Source organism: Salvelinus namaycush, chromosome 13 (genome assembly GCF_016432855.1).
Source record: "Salvelinus namaycush isolate Seneca chromosome 13, SaNama_1.0, whole genome shotgun sequence".
Taxonomy (NCBI): Eukaryota; Metazoa; Chordata; class Actinopteri; order Salmoniformes; family Salmonidae; genus Salvelinus; species Salvelinus namaycush.
The window spans coordinates 10,249,548-10,277,220 of NC_052319.1; the positions used below are offsets into that span (position 1 = coordinate 10,249,548).

The 27,673-nt window shown below is 43.7% G+C and overlaps 1 protein-coding gene across 4 annotated transcripts in view; it reads right to left on the reverse strand.

Annotated features, from left to right (window-relative positions):
- Window positions 1-2,412: 2,412 nt before the first annotated feature.
- Window positions 2,413-27,673, reverse strand: part of LOC120058224 (pre-mRNA-processing factor 40 homolog A-like) — a 35,594-nt gene continuing 10,333 nt past the window's right edge. For 3 of the 4 annotated variants that reach the window (XM_039006726.1, XM_039006727.1, XM_039006724.1), the window contains 20 exons: window positions 27,174-27,284; window positions 26,814-26,934; window positions 24,802-24,826; window positions 24,269-24,490; window positions 23,887-23,992; window positions 22,635-22,699; window positions 22,368-22,532; window positions 16,226-16,334; window positions 15,539-15,689; window positions 15,016-15,149; window positions 14,433-14,547; window positions 12,727-12,839; window positions 12,350-12,466; window positions 11,470-11,607; window positions 7,467-7,562; window positions 7,165-7,251; window positions 6,845-6,941; window positions 6,541-6,602; window positions 6,265-6,429; window positions 2,413-3,208 (listed from right to left, as the gene is read on the reverse strand). In XM_039006726.1, the coding sequence (XP_038862654.1) occupies window positions 3,119-3,208; window positions 6,265-6,429; window positions 6,541-6,602; window positions 6,845-6,941; window positions 7,165-7,251; window positions 7,467-7,562; window positions 11,470-11,607; window positions 12,350-12,466; window positions 12,727-12,839; window positions 14,433-14,547; window positions 15,016-15,149; window positions 15,539-15,689; window positions 16,226-16,334; window positions 22,368-22,532; window positions 22,635-22,699; window positions 23,887-23,992; window positions 24,269-24,490; window positions 24,802-24,826; window positions 26,814-26,934; window positions 27,174-27,284 (2,289 nt within the window). In that variant the 3' untranslated portion in view covers window positions 2,413-3,118. The remainder of the gene's footprint in view (window positions 3,209-6,264; window positions 6,430-6,540; window positions 6,603-6,844; window positions 6,942-7,164; window positions 7,252-7,466; window positions 7,563-11,469; window positions 11,608-12,349; window positions 12,467-12,726; window positions 12,840-14,432; window positions 14,548-15,015; window positions 15,150-15,538; window positions 15,690-16,225; window positions 16,335-22,367; window positions 22,533-22,634; window positions 22,700-23,886; window positions 23,993-24,268; window positions 24,491-24,801; window positions 24,827-26,813; window positions 26,935-27,173; window positions 27,285-27,673) is intronic. The other variant, XM_039006725.1, reaches the window with a different exon arrangement.

The following is a 27,673-nucleotide window of genomic DNA, read 5'->3' on the forward strand; positions in this document are numbered from 1 at the left end:
GCCACAATATGGACTTGGTCTTTTACCAAACAGGGCTATCTTCTGTACACCACCCCTACCTTATCACAGCACAGCTGATTGGCTCAAACGTATTAAGAAGGAAAGAAATTACACAAATTAACAAGGTACACCGGTTAATGGAAATACATTCCAGGTGACTACCTCATGAAACTGGTTGAGAGAATGCCAAGAGTGTGCAAAGCTGTCGTCAAGGCAAAGGGTGGTTACTTCGAAGAATCTCAAATATAAAATATGTTTTGGTTACAACATAACTCCATGTGTTATTTCATAGTTTTAATGTCTTCACTATTATTCCACAATGTAGAAACTAGTGAAAATAAAGAAAAAATCCTTGAATGAGTAGTTGTATCCAAACTTTTGACTGGTACTGTACATTGTCTGCTCATGTAGACCTCAAGTGCCATTCAAATGCAATGCTGTTAAGTGGATGGTGGGGCTCTTGAGCCACAATAGCTCTGGTCCAGGGAATCGTTTGGTCAAACGACTGCGAGAGCACACCCGAACGACACCCCAGACCAGAGCTAGAGCCACAATTGACTCAGAGCGAATAGGAAAGGTGCTAAAACAAAGACTTATCAGCAGATACACTTCCAGTCAAGTGTAGCAGCTGCAAGGAAGGTACTTTAGGCTACTTGAGGAGCTTGTCATTGAAACTGGATTCCAAGTTTCTTTTTTTACTCTGAAAACCGCAATCGGCTAATGAATCTCTAGGCAACCGTCTACTCACTATTATTGTACATTTAATGTATAGTATTTAACCACTGTAAACGGTATCCATTCAGCTTTGCTCATGTGACCCACTTTGAAATGAGCGAGTCATAAAAAATAAAAAATAAAGTGTTTAGCTAGTTATATAAAAAAATGTCAGAACAAACAAAAATTACACAAAGCAAAAAAAGGTTTTGTAAATGTACAGATATTTTGCTACAAATTGTTGCATTGTTTTTTACTTCTTAATCCACTCATTACTCTAAGGTTACTATTGTACATACTGTTTAAAACAAAATGTGCATCACCCTGTGATATACAATTTGAATGTTATTTTAACTTATAGGTTTGTCCATTTTGTATATTTAATTACGCCGAAAAAAACAAATCTGGGTTCACTTTAACCGAACGGATCGATTGTGTGAAGCAGAATGCCCTGGTGTCACACTTGCCTGAGAGTAGAGGCATTATATTAATGTATGTCCCAAATGGCACTCTATTCCCTATTTAGTGCACTACTTTTGACCCTATGGGCCCTGGTGCAAAAAAGGTCAAAAATAGTGCCCTATATAGGGAGTCATTTGGGCCATAACCCATTGACGTTCGGAGAAGCTTTCTGTGGTCTTGGGACCATAAATGTCCACGTTATAGCATGTGCAACAAACCACTCATCTCTATACTTCCTATGTGAACTGTTGACCACTCATCAGCTTCACTCATTAGACTGGATAATAGTGGCATGTTTTAGTTATTACTTCAGAAATGTATTTTAGGCATTGTGTGCTTATTACAAAATACTTTTAAATAACATTTAGTTAAAGGTAGACCGAGTTCTGGATTTGATCAAATAAACTATTTACACTATTATAATGTGTGCATCTTTATTTAAATTTTGTTCTTTATCATTCATTTGGCAGACAGCTGTTCAGATTCACTCTGGTTTTCTATGCAGGCTCATTGATCTAAAAACAACAGGAGAAATCGGTCTTGTCATCTCTGTGTATGTAAACCGTGGAAATCATTACTCACCCGTCTGGCGGGCTGGGGCATAGGGCAGCAACAAAGGTTTGGGTTTGCCACTTCTGGCGGTCTTCGGCCAACGTGCCACAACCCTGGTGATGTTATTGGAGCTTAATCTAGATTGTCCTGAGCCACGTTGTCTCGGCACCTCTTACAGTAGCAATTATTACTTACAGCCAGCCTAGCATTTCAATGAGCCACAGGAAACAAGGCTACTAAGCCTAGTGAACAAGAGGCACTCATAACAGAGAGGTCATATGTAAAGAAAATAATGAGCTCCGATCTATGGTGGCTGCTGGTGAGGGTACATGAAGACAAAACAAATTCATGTCAACTATATTTTATTACATTTATAGATCATGCAATGAGGACTTTCACAATTCCTCTTGTGAAAATCTAGCGAACCAATCCTAAAAATCCCATAAAAATGTATTTAAAAGGGTCTTGTTTCAGAGAGACATTTAATTCAGTCTAGACGTACACCTTTGCCAAAGAGTTGGACATCAGTCCAAAGCAGCGGTATGCAACTAGATTCGGCTGCGGGGCGATTTTTGTCAGAGCGGATGGCCGGGGGTCCGGAATATAATTATAATTTGTACATTGCAAATTGACCACAACTAAGCACAAAAATGCATTGCATTTGAAAATGATTTCAAACCTTGATTACACAGACACATCTCTTTTTATTTGCGAGAATATTTTGTCAACAGATTTCCTAAATTAAACTTTTTATTTACTTTGGGGGCCCTGGTCAAAAGTAGTGCACTATAAAGGGAATAAATACAGTGCCATTTGTGACTCGGACAATAATTGTACTGAGAACTGCAAGGCAGTCACAGTAAAGAGCATGGCATTAAGATGCACTTTGAATCCATTTCGATATCAAACTAGTAGCAAAGAAAAACGACTACAAAATGAATAAAATGAAATAGCTAGTGAGAAAACATTATAAAAAGGCAACACATTTCTGAAGTGTGTCACTAAAATGTCCACACAGTTGACCTTCTTCTGATATCAAAGTAGTCACTCAACTCAGCCTGTGACCACTTCCAATAACGTAAGAAAACAGAGAAAATATTGACCAAGCATTCTAGTGCCAGTGTGGCGGGTTCATTCCCATTATACAAAACACAAGGGGAACAGTTCACACACAGTCCAAATAGGGCTGAAACATTCTGGTAACTTACCCAAAATTGACAGGAATTACGCAAATCTTCTAACTGGGATTTCTGGAAAACCTGTGAATTTCTGGAAAGTTCCTGGAATTGTGTAACCTTAAGTCCAAGCATGTGTGGCGTTACGCTGAAAAAGAAGCACTGGGGGGAATGCATGGTGGATGAAAGGAAGACAGCATGAGGAAAAAGCAGGATCAAGGAGCATCCAGCTGTTCCAGTAGAGTCCTCCTCCTCTTCTCCAGCTCTCCTTCACTCAGCTCGCTGCCTGAAGTGTCCCAGCCACCCTACACAACAAAGACAAAACATCAAAACCCACATTTTCCCGACAACACTGGTGATTTCTAGGTAGTGTTGAGCGATTAACCGAAATGACGGTTATTTTGGGATTTTTAAACAACTAACGGACATCGGTTCAATTATTTTAATTCCGCTTCGTTGGGAGCGCGCAATCGAGAGGGATAGAAAGCAGTTGCTTAGGACTCTCCCAGGTGGCGCAGTGGTCTAGGGCACTGCATCGCAGCGCTAGCTGTGCCACCAGAGATTCTGGGTTCGCGCAGCCGGCCGCGACCGGGAGGTCCGTGGGGCGACGCACAATTGGCCTAGCGTCATCCTTGTCGATATCCTTGTCTCATCGCGCACCAGCGACTCCTGTGGCGGGCCGGGCGCAGTGCGCGCTAACCAAGGTCGCCAGGTGCACGGTGTTTCCTCCGACACATTGGTGCGGCTGGCTTCCGGGTTGGATGCGCGCTGTGTTAAGAAGCAGTGCGGCTTGGTTGGGTTGTGTTTCGGAGGATGCACGGCTTTCGACCTTCGTCTCTCCCGTACGGGAGTTGTAGCGATGAGACAAGATAGTAATTACTAACACAATTGGATACCACGAAATTGGGGAGAAAAGGGGGCAAAAAAATGTTTATAAATAAAAAGAAAGCAGTTGCTTCGCAAGCCTGAAAACACATGATCTACGGGATTGACGGTTGGTATTCAGCAGTCATAAAAGTATGCCTTATTTATTCTGTGTTACAGCATTCAACGCACATATAGTGGATTTTAATTTTTTAAAACGTGGCGATTTGAACAAACATTCTCCAAAATATTTATTGAAGTCTATAAAGTATACAACCTTGTGTCTGTTGTAACAGATATTGCAGTTGCACAAGCTGGACGAAGTCCCTACACATTGCAATGGAGCAACAACAAAAAAAACAATCAGCATTTCGTGCTTCTACACCTGCATTGCTTGCTGTTTGGGGTTTTAGGCTGGGTTTCTGTACAGCACTTTGAGATATCAGCTGATCTAAGAAGGGCTATATAAATAAATTTGATATGATTTAATATCTAAATCCGTGGTTATTTAAAAAACAAACCGACCTCTAAAAGCACTAATAGCACTACTTCCAGAAATTTTACTAGGTATGCTTCCCAAATGGTACCCTTTTCCCTATGTAATGCACTACTTTTGACCAGGATGTAACCCATACATATGGCTCTGGTCAAAAGTAGTAGAGTGACATTTGGGATGCACTAGGACAGGGTTCCCGAACAAGCAGAACAAAGGTGATTTTATCCGCCCCCCAAAAGTTCTGAGCCAAAAACAAAAAGGCTGTGGCTGCCAATAGAGTTTTCACCCCTGCCGCGCCCCGCCAGAAACCTCTGCATGATCTACCCACTTTGCCTCATTATTATTATTTTTTACCACCAATTTCAATCTTCTCATCGCTGCAACTCCCCAACAGGCTCGGGAGGCGAAGGTCGAGTTATGCGTCCTAGGAAACATGACCCGCCAAACCGCGCTTCACCCGGAAGCCAGCCGCACCAATGTGTCGGAAGAAAACACCGTTCACCTGACGACAGATGTCAGCCTGCAGGCGCCCGGCCCACCACAAGGAGTTGCTAGAGTGCGATGAGCCAAGTAAAGCCCCGCCGGCCAAACCCTCCCATAACGTGGACGACGCTGGGCCAATTGTGCGCCGCCCTATGGGACTCCCGATCACGGCCGGTTGTGATACAGCCCGGGATTGAACCCGGGTCTGTAGTGACGCCTCTAGCACTGCCTTAGACAGCTGTGCCACTTGGGAGGCCCCTGCCCATATTTCTAAACAGCTGAAATAAAATAAAAATTACCCGCCGATTTGAACAAACATTCTCCAAAATATGTATTGAAGTCTATAAAGTATACAACCTTCTGTGTCTGTTGTAACGGATATTGCAGTTGCATAAGCAGGACGAAGTCCCTACACATTGCATTGGAGCAAAAAAAAACGAATCAGCATTTCGTGTGATGTAGGCTAATCTTTATAGTTGCTGCCATATCACAGCCACTAGCCAGAGTTCCTGTAAAAAGAACATTCTAGGCAGCCTGAGCATGTCTGACTATGCGCTATTATTCCTTACTTCATTTGTCCATTACTGCTTTAGACTTCCTACTATTTGTGGTGATAATCTTCATAGATATGCTGACACATAGTAGCGAGAGTAGCTGGAAAAAAAGAGCTAGCCAATGTTCGCAACGATAATGAGTAAAGAATCACTATTTTGACTGCCTGTATGCATCTTGCTTGTGTTTGATATGCTTGCCTAAATATACTGTTAGACAACAAAGTTTGTACCAAAATGTTGATCATGTCTTTTGTGTACAACATGAAAGCTGAAGGCTGCCTAACACCCTTCCAGAAAATAATAACATTAAAATCTCTCGAGGTATGCACTGTTCAAACATGTCGATCCACATCTTTACTCTTTAGAGTAGAACATGAAGTTTCCCCCTCCATGTTAAGGGGGAAGCGGCAGTGGAAGCACTGAGCAGAAGCTACGTAGACAACATAGTGGGCAGCAGCTCCGTAAAAAGAAAAGAATCCTGCACATGCACAGAAACCTCCGTATCAATAGACACAGCAAGTTGGGTTGCAGCAAATCCAGAACCGCAGTCACTTTAAATCATCTTTGGTGTTGGACAGAAGACTAAAATCACCAGGAAGTGATTTTAAATTTAAGAAAAATCCATTCATTTATTCCCACGCATTAAGGCATACGTGATCGTATCCCAATGTAATCAAAGTTGGAAAGGATTCCGATTTTGTCAAATACTATATCTGTTTGGGATTCTTGCGGTCAATTTGCTGTGAACAACTATCTTCCGGCACCCCGACCATCCGGCCAAGGCTGAATGTAATTGGTGAACCCTGCACTAGGAAATAGAATAGTAAACACCTCACTTGGACTAGGATGAGACAAAATGCTTGGATACAACTGCTGTGTACTGGCATGGAGTATTTCTTTCTTTTAAAGCATTCAAATCCCAGATGCATGGCTGGGTTTAGTGACCCGGAATGGGACGTTTTACCTCCTCCTTGGTAGATTTCCTTTTAGGTGACTTCTGCTTGGATTCGGAGCGACTCTTCCCCCGGGACTTGTCGTTCTCTTTTTCTTTCTCCTGGTCCTTCTCCCGCTTGCTGTCCCTCTCTCTTCCTCCCTTCTCTTTCCGCTCGCCTTCGGATTCAGGAGATTGCTGAAAGACAGGGTCACAAGAATAAGCGCGCCGTCCGCCATTTGGCTTCACAATCTTTCCAGAGTGGCCCAAACATTCCCCCGAAAATATAGTTCCGTCCTGAGAACCTACCGACTTGTGACGCCTCTTCTTCCCCTTCTTCTTGTGCTTCTTGGACTTCTTATAACTTCTATCTGTTGACCGAATGAGAGGGATGTCAGAAACTGTCTGCCACACAATATTCCTTCATTTGTGTTTTTTATATAGTGATTATTTTTATTTGATAATTTCTAGTCAAGGTTATAGGTACAATACATTCCTATCAGCATATACTTTTTCATCATACCTGATCCTTATATCACAATTATCATTCAAGTTTTTAATTGGGACGATAAAAGAATAAACAAAAGGGATTATACATAGGAAAACCACTGACCAGATTCCCCACTGGAGGAGCGCTCGGACGGGGACTTGGACGGTGAGCGCTTCTTCTTCTTGGTGTGATAATCGTCTTCACCTTCAGACTCCGAGCCCTACAGAGAGAAGAGGAGTAGGAGTAGTAGGAGGGTTTGTCTAGTGAGGTGCCATGCGGATACAATTGAAGGCGAAATCCCAAATGGCACCCTATTTCCTATAAACTATAGGGTTTCTGGTCAAAAGTAGTGCACCATCTAGGGAATAGGTTGCCATTTGGGACGCAGCTACAAAGGGCGCAGAGGGGTCTTGGTTTGTGCAGTGTCGGGGCATAGTACTAACCGATCGAGAGCGGGAGCGCTTCCTGTGGTGCTTCTTGGACTTCTTTGAGTGTTTCTTGGTCTTGGAGTGATGATGCTGGCACTCGTGCTGTGAGAAGAAACAGCAGCCAGGTTTGAGTACTGTATGTCGTGACACTGGTTCTGTCCCAAATGGCACCCTCATCCGTATATAGTGCACTACTATGGGCCCTGGTCAAAAGTAGTGCACAATATAGGTAATAGGGTGCCATTTGAGATGCCACCACTGACATTGTCAGAGTACTTTCCCCCCCACAGAGGTTACCAGAGTTAAATGAGTCTTACCTCCAAGACATGCATGAAGTCTTTGAATATCCTTTTCCTCTCAGACTCCAGAGTCACGTCTTCGAATGCAGATTCTTTGAGGAATCTTTCTCGGACCTAAGACGACCAAAGAGAGAAAATGAATAGTCAGAAAACAAAAGGTTTGCTTTTGAATAGTTGCATGACGATCAAATAATGTGCCAGACAGTAGCCCATTGATAACAACGTGTGTGTGTGAGAAAGGTAACAGTAATAATGTGTGTGTGTGAGGCAGAGGTGGGATCAAGTCACTATTATTCGAGTCACAAGCAAGTCACAAGATCTGAGTCTCAAGTTGAGTCAAGTCCAAGTCCTGCATTCCAAGCGCAAGTCTCAAGTAAAAAAATATATACGTGCAATGACTTGTTCAACTACAAATCTTTGTCTATTTATTGAGGCTACCAGACCGCCATTGTCATTATTTTGTCTACAATATATATTTGGTTATGTAATAATTCATTTTAACAACAAATTCCAAATGCAAGCTTCATAACTGAATGATAAATTTCAAGAAATTTTGACATACCAAAAGACCAGTAAGCCTATGCTAGTAATTGTTGCTTGATGTCCCATTGCTGGTGAGTTTGCAAAGTAAACAGTTAATATTATTGATCACCGAACAATTTTTGGAGCTGCATATTTATTTATGACAATCCTCTCTTATCGTTAGCGACCCCCCAAAAAGGAGTGGTTCAAAGCTTGCGAACACACAAATGTAGCCAGTCATTTACAGCCTTAAACGGCAATGCATTTTCAGAACTTAAATATACAGAAATAAACAGTATTTTTACACCTACATGTTAGCAGCCAATATCAAGTCACTTCTCTGGAGTCCAGAGCAAGCAGAATCATACTGGCTACCTGCAAGCAGCAGAGGTTGCAGGATCGGATGGAAAGCGATATCACTTTGGATGGCCGCCTAATGCTCTTCGCCAACTGTGTAGCCCTCTACTTCCTCACAGATACTGTCATTAAATTAGCCAGAATGTTACATTTTCATCCCATACTATTGAAGGCAGTGCGATGTTACAACCATCTTTAGTCATATAGCAAGTAGCCACCCAAACTCAGCCTATGTGAAATATAAAAATGATAGCTATCATTGTTAGCCTACCAGGTAGCCTATCATTGTTCTGGCAAGAATGCGTCTGTAGAAGATTGCTAAACGGTATTTTATATGGATAATATAAACATACTAATGTTTATAGAAAATGATGCAAGTGCTTTCTGGTCACTAATCTGGATATGTGAGCCCGCCTTTGAGCGCCAATGCTGATGAATAATCATTGGTCAACAGATTAAAATGTTTGAGACAATAATTTGGTGCAATAACATAGGCCTATACTAGAAAACAGATGAAATAGGCAAAGGTACACAACACAGTACCAGTCAAAGGTTTGGACACACCTACTCATTCATGGGTTTTTCTTTATTTTTACTATTTTCCACATTGTAGAAAAATAGTGAAGACACTCATGTAGTAACCAAAAAAAGTGTTAAATCTAAATATATTTTATATTTGAGATTCTTCAAAATAGCCACCCTTTGCCTTGATGACAGCTTTGCACACTCTTGGCATTCTCTCAACCAGCTTCATCTGGAATGCTTTTCCAACAGTCTTGAAGGAGTTCCCACATATGCTCAGCACTTGTTGGCTGCTTTTCCTTCACAGCGGTCCAACTCATCCCAAACCATCCCAATTAGATTGAGTGGGTGATTGTGGAGGCCAGGTCATCTGATGCAGCACTCCATCACTCTCCTTCTTGGTAAAATAGCCCTTACACAGCATGGAGGTGTGTTGGGTCATTGTCCTTTTGAAAAACAATTGGTAGTCCCACTAAGCGCAAACCAGGTGGGATGGCGTATCGCTGGAGAATGCTGTAGTAGCCATGTTGGTTAAGTATGCCTTGAATTCTAAATAAATCACTGACGGTGTCACCAGCAAAGCACCCCCACACCATCACACCTCCTCCTCCATGCTTCACAGTGGGAACTACACATGCGGAGATCATCAGTTCACCTACTCTGCATCTCACAAAGACACAAATTTCGACTCAGGCTAAAGGACAGATTTCCAGCGGTCTAATGTCCATTACTCGTGTTTCTTGGCCCAAGCAAGTCTATTCTTCTTATTTGTGACCTTTAGTAGTGGTTTCATTGCAGCAATTCGACCATAAAGGCCTGATTCATGCCGTCTCCTCTGACCAGTTGATGTTGAGTTGTGTCTGTTACTTGAACTCTGAAGAATTTATTTGGGCTGCAATTTCTGAGGCTGGTAACTCTAATGAACTTATCATCTGCAGCAGGGGTAACTCTGGTTCTTCCTTTCCTGTGGCGGTCCTCATGAGAGCCAGTTATCATAGTACTTGATGGTGTTTGCAACTGCACTTGAAGAAACTTTACAAGTTCTTGAAATGTTTCAGATTGACTGACCTTCATGTCTTGAGGTAATGATGGACTGTCGTTTCTCTTTGCTTATTTGAGCTGTTCTTGGCATAATATGGACTTGGTCTTTTACCAAATAGGGCTTTCTGTATGCCAATCCTACCTTACACAACTGATTGGCTCAAACGCATTAAGGGAAGCAATTCCACAAATTAACTTTTAATAAGGCACACCTGTTAATTGAAATGCATTCCAGGTGACTATCTCATGAAGCTGGTTGAGAGAATGCCAAGTGTGCGCAAAGCTGTCATCAAGGCAAAGGCAAGGCAAGGCAATTCTACTTTGAAGAATCTCAAATATAAAATATATTTTGATTTGTTTAAGACTTTGTTACTACATGATTCCATATATTATGTCATAGTTTTGATGTCTTCACTATTATTCTACAATGTAGAACATATAAAAAATAAAGAAAAACCCTGGAATGAGTAGATGTGTCCAAACTTTTGACTGGAACTGTATATGTATGTGTATATAGATGAGATCCTCAGAGCCCTTGTGAGACCATATGCTGACACATGCACATTTGTGGCCTGCTGGAGGTCATTTTGCAGGGCTCTGGCAGTGCTCCTCCTGCTCAAAGGCGGAGGTAGCGGTCCTGCTGCTGGGTTGTTGCCCTCCTACGGCCTCCTCCACGTCTCCTGATGTACTGGCCTGTCTCCTGGTAGCGCCTCCATGCTCTGGACACTACGCTGACAGACACAGCAAACCTTCTTGCCACAGCTCGCATTGATGTGCCATCCTGGATGAGCTGCACTACCTGAGCCACTTGTGTGGGTTGTAGACTCCGTCTCATGCTACCACTAGAGTGAGAGCACCGCCAGCATTCAAAAGTGACCAAAACATCAGCCAGGAAGCATAGGAACTGAAAAGTGGTCTGTGGTCACCACCTGCAGAATCACTCCTTTTTTGGGGGTGTCTTGCTAATTGCCTATAATTTCCACCTTTTGTCTATTCCATTTGCACAACAGCATGTGAAATTTATTGTCAATCAGTGTTGCTTCCTAAGTGGACAGTTTGATTTCACAGAAGTGTTACATTGTGTTGTTTAAGTGTTCCCTTTATTTTTTTGAGCAGTATATATATATATATATATATATATATATATATATATAACAAATACATACCACTGCGCTAGCTCACCCGAACCGGTGTTGATTGACAGTTTGCTGGTCCAATCAAAGGGCAGTGTGCATTTCACGAACCAATTGTTGCACTTTCCTTTTTTATTTTTTTGCAAGTGCATGCTCTCTGGCTACTCTCACTGGCTGCTTGGAGTAATCCCTGGAGACTGCCATAAATGAGTGACAAAACGTTACAAACCTGGCCAGATAATTTCAAGTCATCAGTCTCAAGTCAAAGTCCTGAGTCTTGAGGCTCCAAGTCAGTCTCAAGTTGTCAAATGTGTGACTCGAGTCAAACTCGAGTCCAAGTCATGTGACTTGAGTCCACACCTCTGGTGCAAGGTAACAGTAAGACTGTGTGTGTGTGTGTGTGTGTGTGTGAGAGAGAGAGAGAAAGGTAACAGATTAACACATACTTCTTCCCAGGTGGCCTCTGGTTCCAGGGCTGGGGTAGCCTGCTTCAACATGCTCTTGAAGGTCGCCTCTTTCCTCTTCATCTTCCTGGCCTCCTCCTTCTCCCGCTCCCTCTCCCGAGCCTCCGCCTTCTCCAGCAACTACATCGGTACAGGAGGAGAGAGGGAGGTCACTCAGTAGTTTTTGGAAGCACAGCGAGGTCACTGATTGGCAGTGAAGCGTTGTGTATCCCAAATGGAACCCATTCCCTATTTAGTCCACTACTTCTGACCAGGGCTCATAGAGTGTACAAAACATTAAGAACACCTGCTCTTTCCATGACAGACTGACCAGGTGAATCCAAGTGAAAGCTATGATTCCTTATTGATGTCACTTGTTAAATCCACTTCAAATCAGTGTAGATGAAGGGGAGGAGACAGGTTAAAGAAGGATTTTTAAGCCTTGAGACAATTGAGACATGGATTGTGTATGTGTGCCATTCAGAGGGTGAATGGGCAAGACAAAATATTGAAGTGCCTTTGAACAGGTAATGGTAGTAGGTGCCAGGCGCACCGGTTTGTGTCAAGAACTGCAACGCTGCTGTGTTTTTCAACCTCAACAGTTTCCCGTGTGTATCAAGAATGGTCCACCACCCAAAGGACATCCAGCAAACTTGACACAACTGTGGGAAGCATTGGAGTCAACATGGGCCAGCGTCCCTGTGGAACGCTTTCGACAACTTGAACAATCCATGCCCTGACGAAGTGAGGCTGTTCTGAGGGCAAAAGGGGGTCCAACTCAATATTAGGAAGGTGTTCCTAATGTTTTGAACACTCAGTGTATAGTTAATAGAGTATTCAGACACAGAAATGGTGGTGTAGGTATAAATCAAAGAGCTCTTACGCTGTTGAAGGCCAGCTTGATGTTGCCTGCGTCCAGCGTCGTGGCTCTCTTGTCTGAGCTGATCACAGTGCCAAAGTCTTCAAAGCTAGTGTTTACCTCGACCATGAAGTTTTTGTCCTGTGTGGAGGAAAGAGGAGAGAGAGTTAATAAAATGAAAACTACCATTGAGGCGATCGTGCAGATTATACAATATCTACGCTGCAAAGTAGATTTAACTGCATCCCAAACGGAACCCTACACTCCATTCCATACACTACTTTGGATCAGGCACCATAGGGCTCTGGTGAAAGGTAATGCACTATATAGGCAAAAAGTAGTATAGGACGCCATTTGAGACCACAACGTGGGAGAAAACACAGAAGGTAACATTCTCCCACCTTCAGGATATCCTTAATGATCCGCTTCTCGTCGTGGTAGCGAGCCTTCAGGTCTTCCACGTAGAACTTGAACAGATCGAGGGGAGTGGAGCCTGCAGAATAGACACCATAAACTAACATGCACGTGTTATTCAAGATGTGCTCGGACAACACATGGTTACCGCAACACCAAAGGCTAAAGAAAAAGGCAGCGACCACAAACCAGAGCAGCAGAAGTATCATACGACATTATCACAGCAGTACAAGTGGATAAGACAACAACAATATTGATAACGTGCATGCGTGTGTGTGTGTCTATTAGTGTGTGCGTCCACACGCGTCCGTGCATGTAAGTATTCGTATACCTGTGTGAGCCAGGGTTTCCGTTAAGAAAATGTGGCGCCGGACATTTGACCGGTAGCATTTTCCTTTACTGGCCATTTGAGAAATTTACCGGAGCCATATGCATTGGGTGCATAACTTGATTAGGGCGTCCACCCACGGGGCTTAGAATGACAGAAATCACATTTCGAGTATGGTAATTCATATTAACTGAACATGCAAGTCGGGGATGAACGATGCGCGGTCCTTCTTACCCAATTCCGACGCGCACTTTGAAGAGCTACTTTTCCGTAGCCAAGAAGACGAGTAAAAAACAGCAAAATCACTAGCCTGTGTCAATCTACTATCCCCCATCGTAGAAAAGTTGGCCTATTCTATTGGTCAGCTTGTTGAGAAAGAAATAGACTATTCCAAACAGACTCTGGGACAGATGTGGGACGATAGACCCAAAATTCATTCAACCAGTAAGCCAGTTTTTTTTAATTACATTAACAGCTCTGAGTCTGATACATGTTCTGATTGGTTGTATCTCAACTATTATTTCTTCACATTATAAGCGCACAGGGCATAATGCAGCGAGCCGTTTCATGCGACAGAGATGACAATATCCATTTGAAATTTAGAAATAGGGGAGATCTCATATGCAAACAACTAGCATGGGTTGCTAATATGACTAGGATTGTGGCTACCGGACAATGAAAGAAAGATGATATAAAATAATTGCCTCCACGGATATGGTCTGATTTTGGCTAGGCTACTTTGAAGTAAGGTAACACATGCCTCATAATATGTATTAAAAAGTTCCGGATTCAAACAATTACATATGTTTTCAAAATGCATACTGCCTCCAGCTCATTGTAAAGTGGTGTGTGACGCGCTGATGAAACCTGCCTTCCGCTGCCCATGTTTACTGTTTGAGAAGCTGTAGCGGCAGCTTTCACAGTCTGACAGATTTTACGCTCAAAGGCTCTGTATACTGTAGGCGTGTGATAAATAAGATACATAACGAATATACTGTACACACACACCAATTTAATTCCTCTAAATTATGCAAATTAACCTATAGACCGATAAGCATGACCAGTCAAATGTATTTCCATCGACGAATATGATAAAAAGCATTATTTCGCAATGGGATTTTTTATTCTCCTGGACAATTGGCAGGCGCCAATTAAAAATATTGGCTTTTGTAATGTAAAAAAATAAATATTTATTTATATATATATATACATATACACACACACATACATACATACATATACACACACATATATATATATATATATCTTTGGTTTTGGGTTTTTTGGGCCTAAAGACAGCTATTAGCGGCTAACGGAAAACCTGGTGCGAGCGAGAGTATGCGCATGCAGCAGGTGTCCTCATACCTGGCTGGCCCAGCATGTTGGCGAAGCGGATGTCTGAGCTGACGGTGGGGTACATCTCCATCCAGGCAGACATGGAGTGGAGCTGACCGTTGTCATGGAGCTCGTCCAGGAATTTCTGTGGGGGGGAAGAAACATGAGGCTCAGCAAAGCAACTGAAATGACTTGGCTACGTCCCAATGGAACCATATTCCCTATATAGTGCACCATATAAAAGGAAATAGGGCATCTTTTGGAACGCAACCCAGATAAATGACATCCCTGAGAGATCATCCCATGCAAAATTCACTTATATATTTTCCTGTACTTTTTCAGTACAGTATTACAGTCAAAACGTCTGACAAACTATTTGGCTTTTTCTTCAGTCTGTGTTAGTCGTAGAAATCCTATAATTCCCTTTGATCCGTTTTAAAAATGAACCAAGACGGTCCAAATTATCCGTACCATGTTGCTAGACTACCAATATCCATTCTAATGTTCTATATATAATTCTATGGTGTTAGCATTGTTTGTATCATAATCCTCTACCGTGTACACTGTTCCCAAAACGCTCCATGGTGAGGTAGAGGAGGCCCGTCTTTCTCACCTGGAAGGACTCTCTGTTCTTGCGCTGTCTCCTCCTCTCCCTCAGCAGTGTCTTCTGCTTCTCGTCCTCCTCCTCCTTCTCCAGCGCTCGGATGTGCTCCTCGAAACAGATCAGAGCATCCTCTTTGTCCATGTCTGAAGCAAACAAGGAGAGAAGAGGAGAGAAAGAGAGAGAGAGGGGAGAACGTCAACAGAGCACTCACACAGCAAACAGAGTCAGTCTTTTACACAGGCACACACTGCAAACCACAGCTCCTGACTGGACAGGGCAGTCGTTCACCAACTTCAGTTACTCTGCCTGTTCAGTCGTTCACCTATTCAAACTCACAGACAGACCCCCCCCCCCTTTTGTTTTTATGACGCACAAGTAACAGCTCTGCTGCCTTAGTTAAATGAACGCAGAGCCTTGAGAAAGGTTGTGTCCGAAATCTGTCCCATATAGGGCTCAGGTCAAAAGTAGTGCACTATGTAGGGAATAGGGTGCCATTTGGGATGCAGTTAGTATGAATGAGTGTGCCGCGTACTCTGGAGCTCCTCGTCCTCTGCAAAGGTGGGGTTGTCCAGAAGGTACTGCTGGGCCTCGGACCAGGTGGTGCGGTACGTCACGTTGGCCATGTTGTCCAGGATGTTCTTCAGAGCCTCCCAGTTCCTCTTCCTCAGCTGCTTGGCTTGCTCCTGTAACCCACACACGACAACGATGGAACAGACTAGAGTGAAGAGGCGGTCAACACATTCCGACAGATAATGTCCTTAGTAATCAGCGTTGGGTTCAATTCCATTTCGATTCAGGAAGTACACAGACATTTTTTCTTCCTGAATTGAAATGGAATTGATCCCAACCCTGATAGTAATACTCCGTTCTTCAGACAGCTAGGGATCAAATACATTATTTTTCTCGCACTACATTTCTTCTGTAAATAGAAATGTTTCATTAGAAATAGGATCAAATGTTGCAAAGTGAAAGTGAATGTAGATGGAAGAGAATAAACTGGTAGTTGTGACACCACACTCCAAAAAACAAGCCCAGCAGACTAGTTATTTATGTAGTTCTGTCCTTGAGCTGTTGTCTATTCATGTTCTGTATTATGTCATGTTTCATGTCTTGTGTGGACCCCAGGAAGAGTAGCTGATGCTTTTGCAACAGCTAAATTAGGGATCCTAATAAAATGCCAAATACCCAAAAGAGGCAGCCTAACGGCAATAAAACTGACCTTCTCCTTCTTGGCTAGGTAGAAGAGGACGTCTTCATAGATCTCCAGTCTGTCCCTCTCTGGGACGGTGCTCCACACATCCAGCTCCGCAAACATCTGCTCTGCTTTCCTGGTTCACACACAAGAGACAACCACAGTCATACATTTTTTTTTTTTTTTATGATTATTATTTTTCATTTAACAAGGCAAGTCAGTTAAGAACAAATTCGTATTTACAATGACGGCCTACCAAAAGGCCTCCTGCGGGGACGGGGGCTGGGATTAAAAATTCAAAAATAAAGACAAAACACACATCACGAAAAGAGAGAACACTACATAAAGAGAGACCTAAGACGACAACATAGCAAGGCAGCAACACAACATGGCAGCAACACCACATGGCAGCAGCACCACATGGAACAAACATTATTGGGCACAGACAACAGCACAAAGGGCAAGAAGGTAGAGACAACCATACATCACGCAATGCAGCCACAACTGTCAGTAAGAGTGTCCGTGATTGAGTCTTTGAATGAAGAGATTGAGATAAAACTGTCCAGTTTGAGTGTTTGTTGCAGCTCGTTCCAGTCTCTAGCTGCAGCGAAATGAAAAGAGGAGCAACCCAGAGATGTGTGTGCTTTCGGGACCTTTAACAGAATGTGACGGGCAGAACGGGTGTTGTATGTGGAGGATGAGGGCTGCAGTAGATATCTCAGATAGGGGGGAGGGGGGAGTGAGGCCTAAGAGGGTTTTATAAATAAGCATCAACCAGTGGGTCTTGCGATGGGTATACAGAGATGACCAGTATACAGAGGAGTATAGAGTGCAGTGATGTGTCCTATAAGGAGCATTGGTGGCAAATCTGATGGCCGAGTGGTAAAGAACATCTAGCCGCTCGAGAGCACCCTTTCCTGCCGATCTATAAATTATGTCTCCGTAATCTAGCATGGGTAGGATGGTCATCTGAATCAGGGTCAGTTTGGCAGCTGAGGTGAAAGAGGAGCGATTACGATAGAGGAAACCACGTCTAGATTTAACTTTAGCCTGCAGCTTTGATATGTGCTGAGAGAAGGACAGTGGACCATCTAACCAAACTCCCAAATACTTGTATGAGGTGACTACATCAAGCTTTAAACCCTCAGAGGTAGTAAACACCTGTGGGGAGAGGGGCATTCTTCTTACCAAACCACATGACCTTTTTTTTTGTATGTGTTCAGAACAAGGTTAGGGGTAGAGAAACTTATTGGACACTTGTTGGACACTAAGAAAGCTTTGTTGTAGAGCATTTAACACAAAATCCCGGGAGGGGCCAGCTGAGTATAAGACTGCATCATCTGCATATAAATGGATGAGAGAGCTTCCTACTGCTTGAGATATGTTGTTGATGTAAATTGAGAAGAGCGTGGGGCCTAGGATTGAGCCTTTGTGTACTCCCTTGGTGACAGGCAGTGGCTGAGACAGCAGATTTTCTGACTTTATACACTGCACTCTTTGAGAGAGGTAGTTAGCAAACCAGGCCAAAGACCCCTCAGAGATATCAATACTCCTTAGCCGGCCCACAAGAATGGAATGGTCTACCATATCAAAAGCTTTGACCAAGTCAATAAAAAAAATCGCAGCACATCAATTGATCCATTTTAGGTAATAAGCTTCTAGTATTAACGTGCAGAAAACCCAGGCTTTTACAAGAGCAGAAATCAGTGAAGCAGATATCAGAACACAAGTCAGAATTGTGGCTAGCAACAGCAGATGGGCCAGGGTGTACATGTACAATACCAGTATCATCAACAGTAATACAATCACGGCACGGCATAGGACAGGGAGAGCTCTGCAGTGCTGATTTATGACATCTGAAAGTGCATCAGATGGCAACAAGAAAATATTGTACAGCAATTTCATCAGGTAACATGAATACAAAGCCGGCGAGAGATGGTTAGAATGGGATGGGAGGCCAAAAGACTGTGTAACCAATGGAGAGTCAGAGTCCCGAGTGTGGGAACAAACATAGTCTGTCCCACGGTTGGGTAAAGAAAGTTCGTAGTCAACAAAGCATGCAGGAGTCATGAGGTAAATAGCAAAATACACAAGAAATAAATCAAATATATAACGACTTGGGGCTAGCCATTGTAAGTTCAGAGTCACTGGCCCCAACAGTGCTGGAGGCGAGTGAAAGCTCGGGAGAGAGGAAGGGGCAACCAGGGCAGACGGTGAACAGATCGCCAGGTGGAATCCAAGCAGCAGTGCAGCAGGCAAAGGGAGTAGGTGTCACACCCACTTGGGAGAAGCTTTTATTTCTGGAGGCAGATTTATTGTAGAAAATGCCAGTCTCTGAACAGCAGGAGGGGGCTTCAAGGCCTCTGGGTTTGGGTGGGGTCAAAGGCTTCGACACCTCTCGCTTCACACGTCAGTGATAATTGAAGTTGTATTTCTTTGTCCTAGCAGGCTTGGTAGCTTTCAGTCCATATAAAGTCAAATACACTGCTCAAAAAAATTAAGGGAACACTTAAACAACACAATGTAACTCCAAGTCAATCACACTTCTGTGAAATCAAACTGTCCACTTAGGAAGCAACACTGATTGACAATAAATTTCACATGCTGTTGTGCAAATGGAATAGACAACAGGTGGAAATTATAGGCGATTAGCAAGACACCCCCAATAAAGGAGTGGTTCTGCAGGTGGTGACCACAGACCACTTCTCAGTTCCTATGCTTCCTGGCTGATGTTTTGGTCACTTTTGAATGCTGGCGGTGCTTTCACTCTAGTGGTAGCATGAGATGGAGTCTACAACCCACACAAGTGGCTCAGGTAGTGCAGCTCATCCAGGATGGCACATCAATGCGAGCTGTGGCAAGAAGGTTTGCTGTGTCTGTCAGCGTAGTGTCCAGAGCATGGAGGCGCTACCAGGAGACAGGCCAGTACATCAGGAGACGTGGAGGAGGCCGTAGGAGGGCAACAACCCAGCAGCAGGACCGCTACCTCCGCCTTTGAGCAGGAGGGGCACTGCCAGAGCCCTGCAAAATGACCTCCAGCAGGCCACAAATGTGCATGTGTCTGCTCAAACGGTCAGAAACAGACCCCATGAGGGTGGTATGAGGGCCCGACGTCCACAGGTGGGGGTTGTGCTTACAGCCCAACACCGTGCAGGACGTTTGGCATTTGCCAGAGAACACCAAGATTGGCAAATTCGCCACTGGCGCCCTGTGCTCTTCACAGATGAAAGCAGGTTCACACTGAGCACGTGACAGACGTGACAGAGTCTGGAGACGCCGTGGAGAACGTTCTGCTGCCTGCAAAATCCTCCAGCATGACCGGTTTGGCGGTGGGTCAGTCATGGTGTGGGGTGGCATATCTTTGGGGGGCCGCACAGCCCTCCATGTGCTCGCCAGAGGTAGCCTGACTGCCATTAGGTACCGAGATGAGATCCTCAGACCCCTTGTGAGACCATATGCTGGTGCGGTTGGCCCTGGTTTCCTCCTAATGCAAGACAATGCTAGACCTCATGTGGCTGGAGTGTGTCAGCAGTTCCTGCAAGAGGAAGGCATTGATGCTATGGACTGGCCCGCCCGTTCCCCAGACCTGAATCCAATTGAGCACATCTGGGACATCATGTCTCGCTCCATCCACCAACGCCACGTTGCACCACAGACTGTCCAGGAGTTGGCGGATGCTTTAGTCCAGGTCTGGGAGGAGATGCCTCAGGAGACCATCCGCCACATCAGGAGCATGCCCAGGCGTTGTAGGGAGGTCATACAGGCACGTGGAGGCCACACACACTACTGAGCCTCATTTTGACTTGTTTTAAGGACATTACATCAAAGTTGGATCAGCCTGTAGTGTGGTTTTCCACTTTAATTTTGAGTGTGACTCCAAATCCAAACCTCCATGGGTTGATAAATTTGATTTCCATTGATAATTTTAGTGTGATTTTGTTGTCAGCACATTCAACTATGTAAAGAAAAAAGTATTTAATAAGAATATTTCATTCATTCAGATCTAGGATGTGTTATTTTAGTGTTCCCTTTATTTTTTTGAGCAGTGTATATCCTTGTAATGTATTTTTCTTGACTTTTGAAAGTGAAAAATTGCTTCAGACTAAACATTACTCACTCAGCTCCCGGGTTGGATGGTGTTTTCAGGTTTCTGTTTGTTTCCCTGAGCATTTGCCGTGTAGTTTGGGAATAATAATCCTTGCGTGTAGGAAGCATTCCAGATAATTCCAGGCAATTCCGTCCAAAATCAGGTTGTAGGTTTGGAGTTTTGATTTGGAGTGAAGGTTTTGTTTAGGGTAGCATTCTGTATATGTCACTGCCAAAAAAATCTAAGTTTGTCTAACTTTTTTTTTTTTTTTTTTACATACCTCCCTCTCTCTCTCGATAAAAAAAAACAAAAAAACGCTCACTTCCGCTAACTTTCCTAAAATTCCCAGGTTGTCAGATATCCCATTTGCAAGATTCCCAAAATCAGTAAGGAATAAATTGGAAATCCAGACTCCAAATGCAATGACACTTTGCTCCCCACGGGGGCAGCATTACACAGGCTAAAACCATCCCTATTGCTGCTCCCCCAGCTCAAAGCACTGCTGCAATTGTTAGAGATGATTACAATTGTCCAAAAAAAGGACAATTTGAATTTAAACTTTTACAAGACATAAAATTTGCCTACAATTCTTCATGAGAAGAAACGTGTATTCAAAATACGTCACGACGCGGTGAAACCATATCAAGTTCATTATCTCCATGCTACCATTGGGCCAGCAGAGTAGTAGTATTTCTAGAATGAGTGGGTCCTAACAACATGAAAAGGAATGACGACACAGTCAGACGACCCTGATGTCACCACCCCCCAGCTGTTCGTCTTAGGCCAGGCCAGCGTGCACACACAACATCGAGTCGCCGCGACAACACCAGCCTGTGGCCTCCAAACTGGCTGGTTGTCAAGGTCGATCACTTCGCCTGGAGCCATGTCAGTGACTTTCACACCCGGGAAGACAGACAGGAGAGGGGTAGGGGGAGAGCGAGCGAGTAGGGGGAGAGAGAGCGAGAGCCTGCATGGTAATGTGGTGGATTCACATGCAGGGGAAGTCAAAATGCTACAACCTATCTGATAAAGCAATGTTTTGTTTTAGGGATGGATGGGGAAGTTCAGACGCCAATCTGCCTCTGATTTATTCTGTCTGTGTACTACTAGTGTTTACTCATCTATTAGGGTTTGTCAGGCGGCAGGTAGCCTAACAGTTAGAGCGATGGGCCAGTAACAAAAAGGTCACTGGTTCGAATACCCGAGCCGAAGAGGTGAAAACATCTGTGGATGTGCCCTTGAGCAAGGCACTTAAACCCTCATTTGTTCCAGGGGCGCCGTGCTACTATGGCTGAGCCTGTAAAACAACACACTTCACTGCACCTATCCGGTGTACGTGACAATAAAACATTTTTTCCCCCCTGCTAATAATAAGTCTGGTATATTGGCCATATACCACAAACCCCCGAGGTGCCTTATTGCTATTATTATTATTTTACCTTTATTTAACTGGCAAGTCAGTTAAGAACAAATTCTTATTTCCAATGACGGCCTACCCCGGCAACGCTGGGCCAATTGTGCGCCGCCCTATGGGAATCCCAATCGCGGCCGGTTGTGATACAGCCTGGAATCGAACCAGGGTCTGCAGAGACGCCTCTAGCACTGAGATGCAGTGCTACGCCACTCAGGAGCCCAAACATCAAACCTAGTTATAAACTGGTTACCAATGAAATTAGAAGAGTAAAAAATATATATGTTTTGTCATACCCGTGGTATACGTCCTGATATACCACAGCTGTCAGCCAATCAGCATTCAGGGTTTGAACCACCCAGTTTATAATGCATCGTGCCTGAGAACAGCCCTTAGCCGTTGTATATTGGCCATATACCACACTCCCTCTGGCCTTATTGCTTAAATAACTTTTTTTAAATGTATATAATTTTATTGATTATCTCAATATCTCCACATATTAGCAACTCTAGGAAGCACATATCAATGACAGAAACGTAGAAGTATAAAGACTGAGGCCTGCATCCCAAATGGCACCCTATGCTTATGGGCCCTGGTCAAAAGCAGTGCATTATATAGGGAATAGGGTACCATTTGGGACGCAACTTGACTTTGCCAAGAAAGGTACTTACTTATATCTGGTTGTAGATGTCATTTTCTCGTGGTTTTCCAAAAATCGCTGATACGTTTCCTTGGACTCCTTGTACTTGATCCTAGTCTCCTCCTTCTCCTCTTTCTCCGTCTGCACCTTGTAAGCATTGAAGGCCTGCTTTTTCTCACTTAATTTCGGCAGAGCACTTCAAATGAGAAATAGGGACAAACAGCTGGTTAGAGACGGTGTTTAATATTCATGGACGAACATTAGCATAAATCAGAAAACTGAGGAAGTGGGTGGGTACCTGTAGCGTGGGTCATTGATGATCATTTTCATGGCTTGTTCCCAAGATGCATTGGATGAAACGCCCTGAAATGCAAAAAGAGTATATCGAGCATTAAGATTTGATTAATATATAAAGTACTCCAGTCAACACAAATCAACCCAGCTGTATAATCTGCATCACAGCTCATATATAGCAAAACTGTGTATGAGGGCAGCTCACATTTCCATCAACAGCAAACAATAGATTATGCTGGGAGTAGCCCATGTATTGAATCTATGCACCCGTGTAGAGGAACCCGTATGCATGTGTAGCCTATCTGAAAGATGCAACAAACAGTGGTGATGCGATTCTCTGGCTTGTTCCAGGCATGGCGATTCATTTTCCTTAATTACTAATAGTTGCGGGGGTTAAGACGGGTGGAGTGCCAATAATATAAAGAAACGCTTACGTTAAGTGGACTTTTTGTCCGTCTGTCTCCAAGAGAGTGACTCCATCCATTTTGAACAGATTATTTCTGGGCATGCATTTGCCTCGTCACAGCCCCCCCTCCCCGCCAAATGGCACCCTATTCCCTATGTAATGCACTAGTTAGGCTATGGGCCCTGGTCAAAAGTAGTGCACTAAACTGGGAATAGACTTATTTCAAAACAGAACCAGAGTTATTCTAATCCAGTGGAGCACGTCAATCTCCGCTGTCCTAATCCGGACATGTGCTTTCATCCAATAACGCCAATCACAAAGACAGAGCCATTAAGAGCTCGCAGGGAAACGGCAAGGAGCAATCTCAGAGGAGAGCGTTGTGTGCCAAATTAAAAATACCTAAATATAGCTACGCTGAGCAACCTTGGTCAAAAACAACACATCCGTCGCCACAATGGCAACAGGAGGAGCGGCGAGGCTTAGCAATCATGCGAAAGACCGGAGAGTGCTCACGCTGAGCGAGATTAATTAGAGTCCAAGAGGGCCATTTTGGTAAACAATCTTTAGGTCGGGAGGACACTCCAGCTTTATTACAGCGCGTTCGAGCACCTTATTTACAAACCCAGTGAGAGTGCATCTGACAGAAGTGTGTGGGTGTGAGTCATGATGGTGGCTAGCTAGCAGGGCTGCGGGGCTTCATGGACACAGTCGATGACCGTGCTTTGCCTTTATGCGCGCGTTGTATTGATGTAATTTCGAAACGATCATTGAGATGATGCATGCTGATGATTCATGCAGGAGCCCCGACTGAGCAGCCGGAGAGTAATGAAAACCCATCTGGAATGCTCACCTTCTCCTTCAGGAGCTCTTTGAAGGCCTGCTTGGCCTCTTCTTTCGTGTTCCACTTGTACGTTTTCTTCACTAGCTCTGGCCTCTCCTCTTTTGAGGCGTCATTACTAAAGAAAAGAAAGACAGAAAGGAAGAGAAAGACCTTAACATTGTCCTAAGATAAAAACAACATCAGGTTTTTGGTAGTCTGATAGTGTTATTTTGAAAATATTTTGGGGGGGGTATTTTGAAGTTTTATTGGCAGACATAGATTAAATACGAGATGGGGAAATAGGTAAAAAGGTCAGTGCTTTCTTGCTATTCCTGGTGAGTTCATTGTAAGCCCGTGCTGGGAGCCCGTCTCTAAACTCTCTGGGGTTAAAGGGTCTGTCTGTAGTACCAACCTGGCTGAAACCTCCATGCTGACCAAGTCCTCTGTGGAGTTGACAGGCGAGTCAGCGCTGACCTCAGCTACAAGCATGGGCACCAGGGACATCTGTTCCACCGAGACGATTGTAGCTGGCCTCATGGCCGGCATTTCCATCATCATGGTCGCCATCGAAGCAGCGCTGTCGAGCTGAAGGTTGGGGGTGATGACAGTGCCAGGAGCACCTACCTCCGCCATCCTGTAATCAGTTTGGTTATTATTGACGGTGGACCTTCATACAGCATCATCCACCAGGTTGTTGTTAGACATAACAGGAGAGTGCCTCTCAAATATGTCAAAAATAATTTGGTCATTCCATTCAAATATATCTGTAAATAATAGATCAAAATATGAAAAGGATTTTTTTTTTTAAATATCATTTGATGAAGCTAATGTGTTCCGTCATCTACAAAGATATTTTATGCTCTAAAAAGTAATTGGCTGTGATACAAAGTAAAATGCTTTGGCAACAATGTTTGTTGAGCACTGGTAATAATAAGCAGCTCTTACCCATTCTCCTCAGCTTTTATCATGGCTAAAAAAAAGAGAGAAACGCATGTTAACAATGCATACGCAGGATACTTCTGCATTAAGAGGAGTTTGTGCAAAGTGCTGGCTGACCTATCATTACCAATAGCTGTTAATATCCATTGATGACACCGCTGCCATTTACAATGGTCTAAAGGATGAGTAAATGCATCCCCTGGCCAGGGCCCGTATCCACAAAGCGTCTTACGAGTAGAAAATTGGTCGTAAGTGCTGAGAAGAGACATTTTACTCCTACTCTTATGGGTAGCAGTAAGAGTCACACCTAGTTGACAGATATTTAGGACACATCATGAGCTGTCCTAACCAGTTACAGCAGGCGTCTTGATAATAGAAATGTGCAGCGAGTCAGTGGTTTCTGCCCTACACGCAATTGCTTTGGAGTTGCTAAAAAATAAATGTTTTGACATAAAAAAAAAAAAATTAAAAAGAAGGTTTTATTTAAATTTAACCTTTATTTAAACGGCTCTTTGCTATGAGACTCGAAATTGAGATCAGGTGCATCCTGTTTCCATTGATCATCCTTAAGATGTTTCTACAAATTAATTGGAGTCTACCTTTGCCAAATTAAATTGATTGGACATGATTTAGAAAGGCACAAACCTGTCTATATAAAAAAGGTCCCACAGTTGACAGTGCATGTCAGAGCAAAAACCAAACCATGAGGTCTAAGGAATTGTCCGTAGAGCTCCGAGATAGGATTGTGTCGAGGCACTGATCTGGGGAAGGGTACCAAAACATTTCTGCAGATGGCCTCCATTCTTAAATGGAAGAATTTTGGAACCACCAAGACTCTTCCTAGAGCTGGCTGCCTGGGGGAGAAGGGCCTTGGTCAGAGAGGTGACCAAGCACCCGATGGTCCCTCTAACAGAGCTCCAGAGTTCCTCTATGAAGATAGGAGAACCTTCAAGAAGGACAACCATCTCTGCAGCACTCCACCAATCAGGCCTTTATGGCAGAGTGGCCAGACGGAAGCAATTCCTCAGTAAAAGGCACATGACAGCCTGCTTGGAGTTTGCTAAAAGGCACCTAAAGGGCTCTCAGACCATGAGAAACAAGATTCTCTGGTCTGATGAAACCAAGACTGAACTCTTTGGCCTGAATGCCAAGCGTTACGTCTGGAAGAAACTTGGCACCATTCCTACGGTGAAGCATGGTGGTGGCAGCATCATGCTGTGGGGATATTTTTCAGCAGCAGGGACAGGGAGACTAGTCAGAATCGAGGCAAAGATGAAAGGAGCAAAGTACAGAGAGATCCTTGATGAAAACCTGCTCAGGACCTCAGACTGGGGTGAAGGTTCAACTTCCAACAGGACAACGACCCTAAGCACACAGCCAAGACAACACAGGAGTAGCTTCTGTACAAGTCTCTGAATGTCCTTGAGTGACCCAGCCAGAGCTGAACCGGATCGAACATCTCTTGGAGAGACCTGAAAATAGCAGTGCAGCAACACTTTCCGAATGTACTGTACATGCAACAGTATCTCTAGCGCTTTTGACAATGATTTCACAAGGCCAATTTCACATGATATGCCTAATACTTATACCCACTAGGCTAATAAACAAATCAGCTTCTTTCAATGACTTACATCATGTTATTCACTTAACATTGCACCGTTTGATGTAGTCACATTCACCGCGGTTGTCTGAAGTGTGCTATAGAGTTTACAGCTGGCGATGCTTCATCGCGATTGGTTCACCGTCACTTGCAACAATGTCAATGAGCGTTCTCACTATCTTTCCATTGCGGTACCTCAAAATGTTGTGATATCGGCTGAGAAACTTTTAGGAGTTGATTTTTCACCTGGCTCAGAGTTTGTCTGGGCAGAGTCTTAACACCATCCTAAAACCTACACTGAGCTGGGAGCTTTTTTGTTTTTGTTTCAAAACAGGTTTGAACTTTTCAGAGATGCTTTGTGGATACGGGCCCAGTTCGCTCCAGTAGATTAGAAAAGGATCATTAATGCCCGGCTCACCTTCCAGATCTTCAAGCTCTTTGGGTTTGGTCCACCGGGACTCCTTAGTGTGGGAGTTGTAGTAGTACGCCTTCCCATTGTCTGATTTATACTCCTTCCATTGGCATTTAGACAGCATTTGCTGCAAAACACAAAGTGAAAACAGTACATTTAAAAACGCTCCACAATACAGTGGGGACAAATTGTGGCAGTAGCTAGAGTCTGGGAATGTCCTCTACTGTTAATGCAAAAACAGTGTGGGAAGGATAGTGGTGTGTGTCCCAAATGGCACCCTTTCCCTATATAGCGCACTACTTTTGACCAGAGCTCTATGGGAATAGGGTATCATTTGGGACGCATCCATTATGTGTGTGGCCTTACTTCTGCAGGAGATTTCAGGTCGTCGGGCTTTTCCCAGGAAGACTGCTTGGTCTCTGTGTTGTAGTAGTAGGTCTTCTCATCCAGAGACTTATGTTCTGTCCACACAGACTTCTGAGGATGACAACACTTTGCCTTAAGCACTCGACAACAGGTGGCACTGTGATAAAAATTCTAAATTTCCAAGGAAGTTATTATATTTCAAAGCCTTAAAGCAGTAAGTCTGAACGTTTTTAAAGGAAAGATTCACCCATTGAGTGTTTAATAATTTTTTTGTGGATCTCTGAGTGATGTATCATCGATTTCCTGGGATAATTTCATGTTTTCATGTGTATCTGAGCTATTCGTATTATGCAAAACTTGTCATAAACGTCTGAATTTCTGCCTGCTTGAACGGCAATAGCTCAGATATACATGAAAACATGAAATGACCCCGGGAATCGACAGAACATCGCGCAGAGCCGCACAAAAACAATATAACATTCAAAATGGGTGAATCTTTC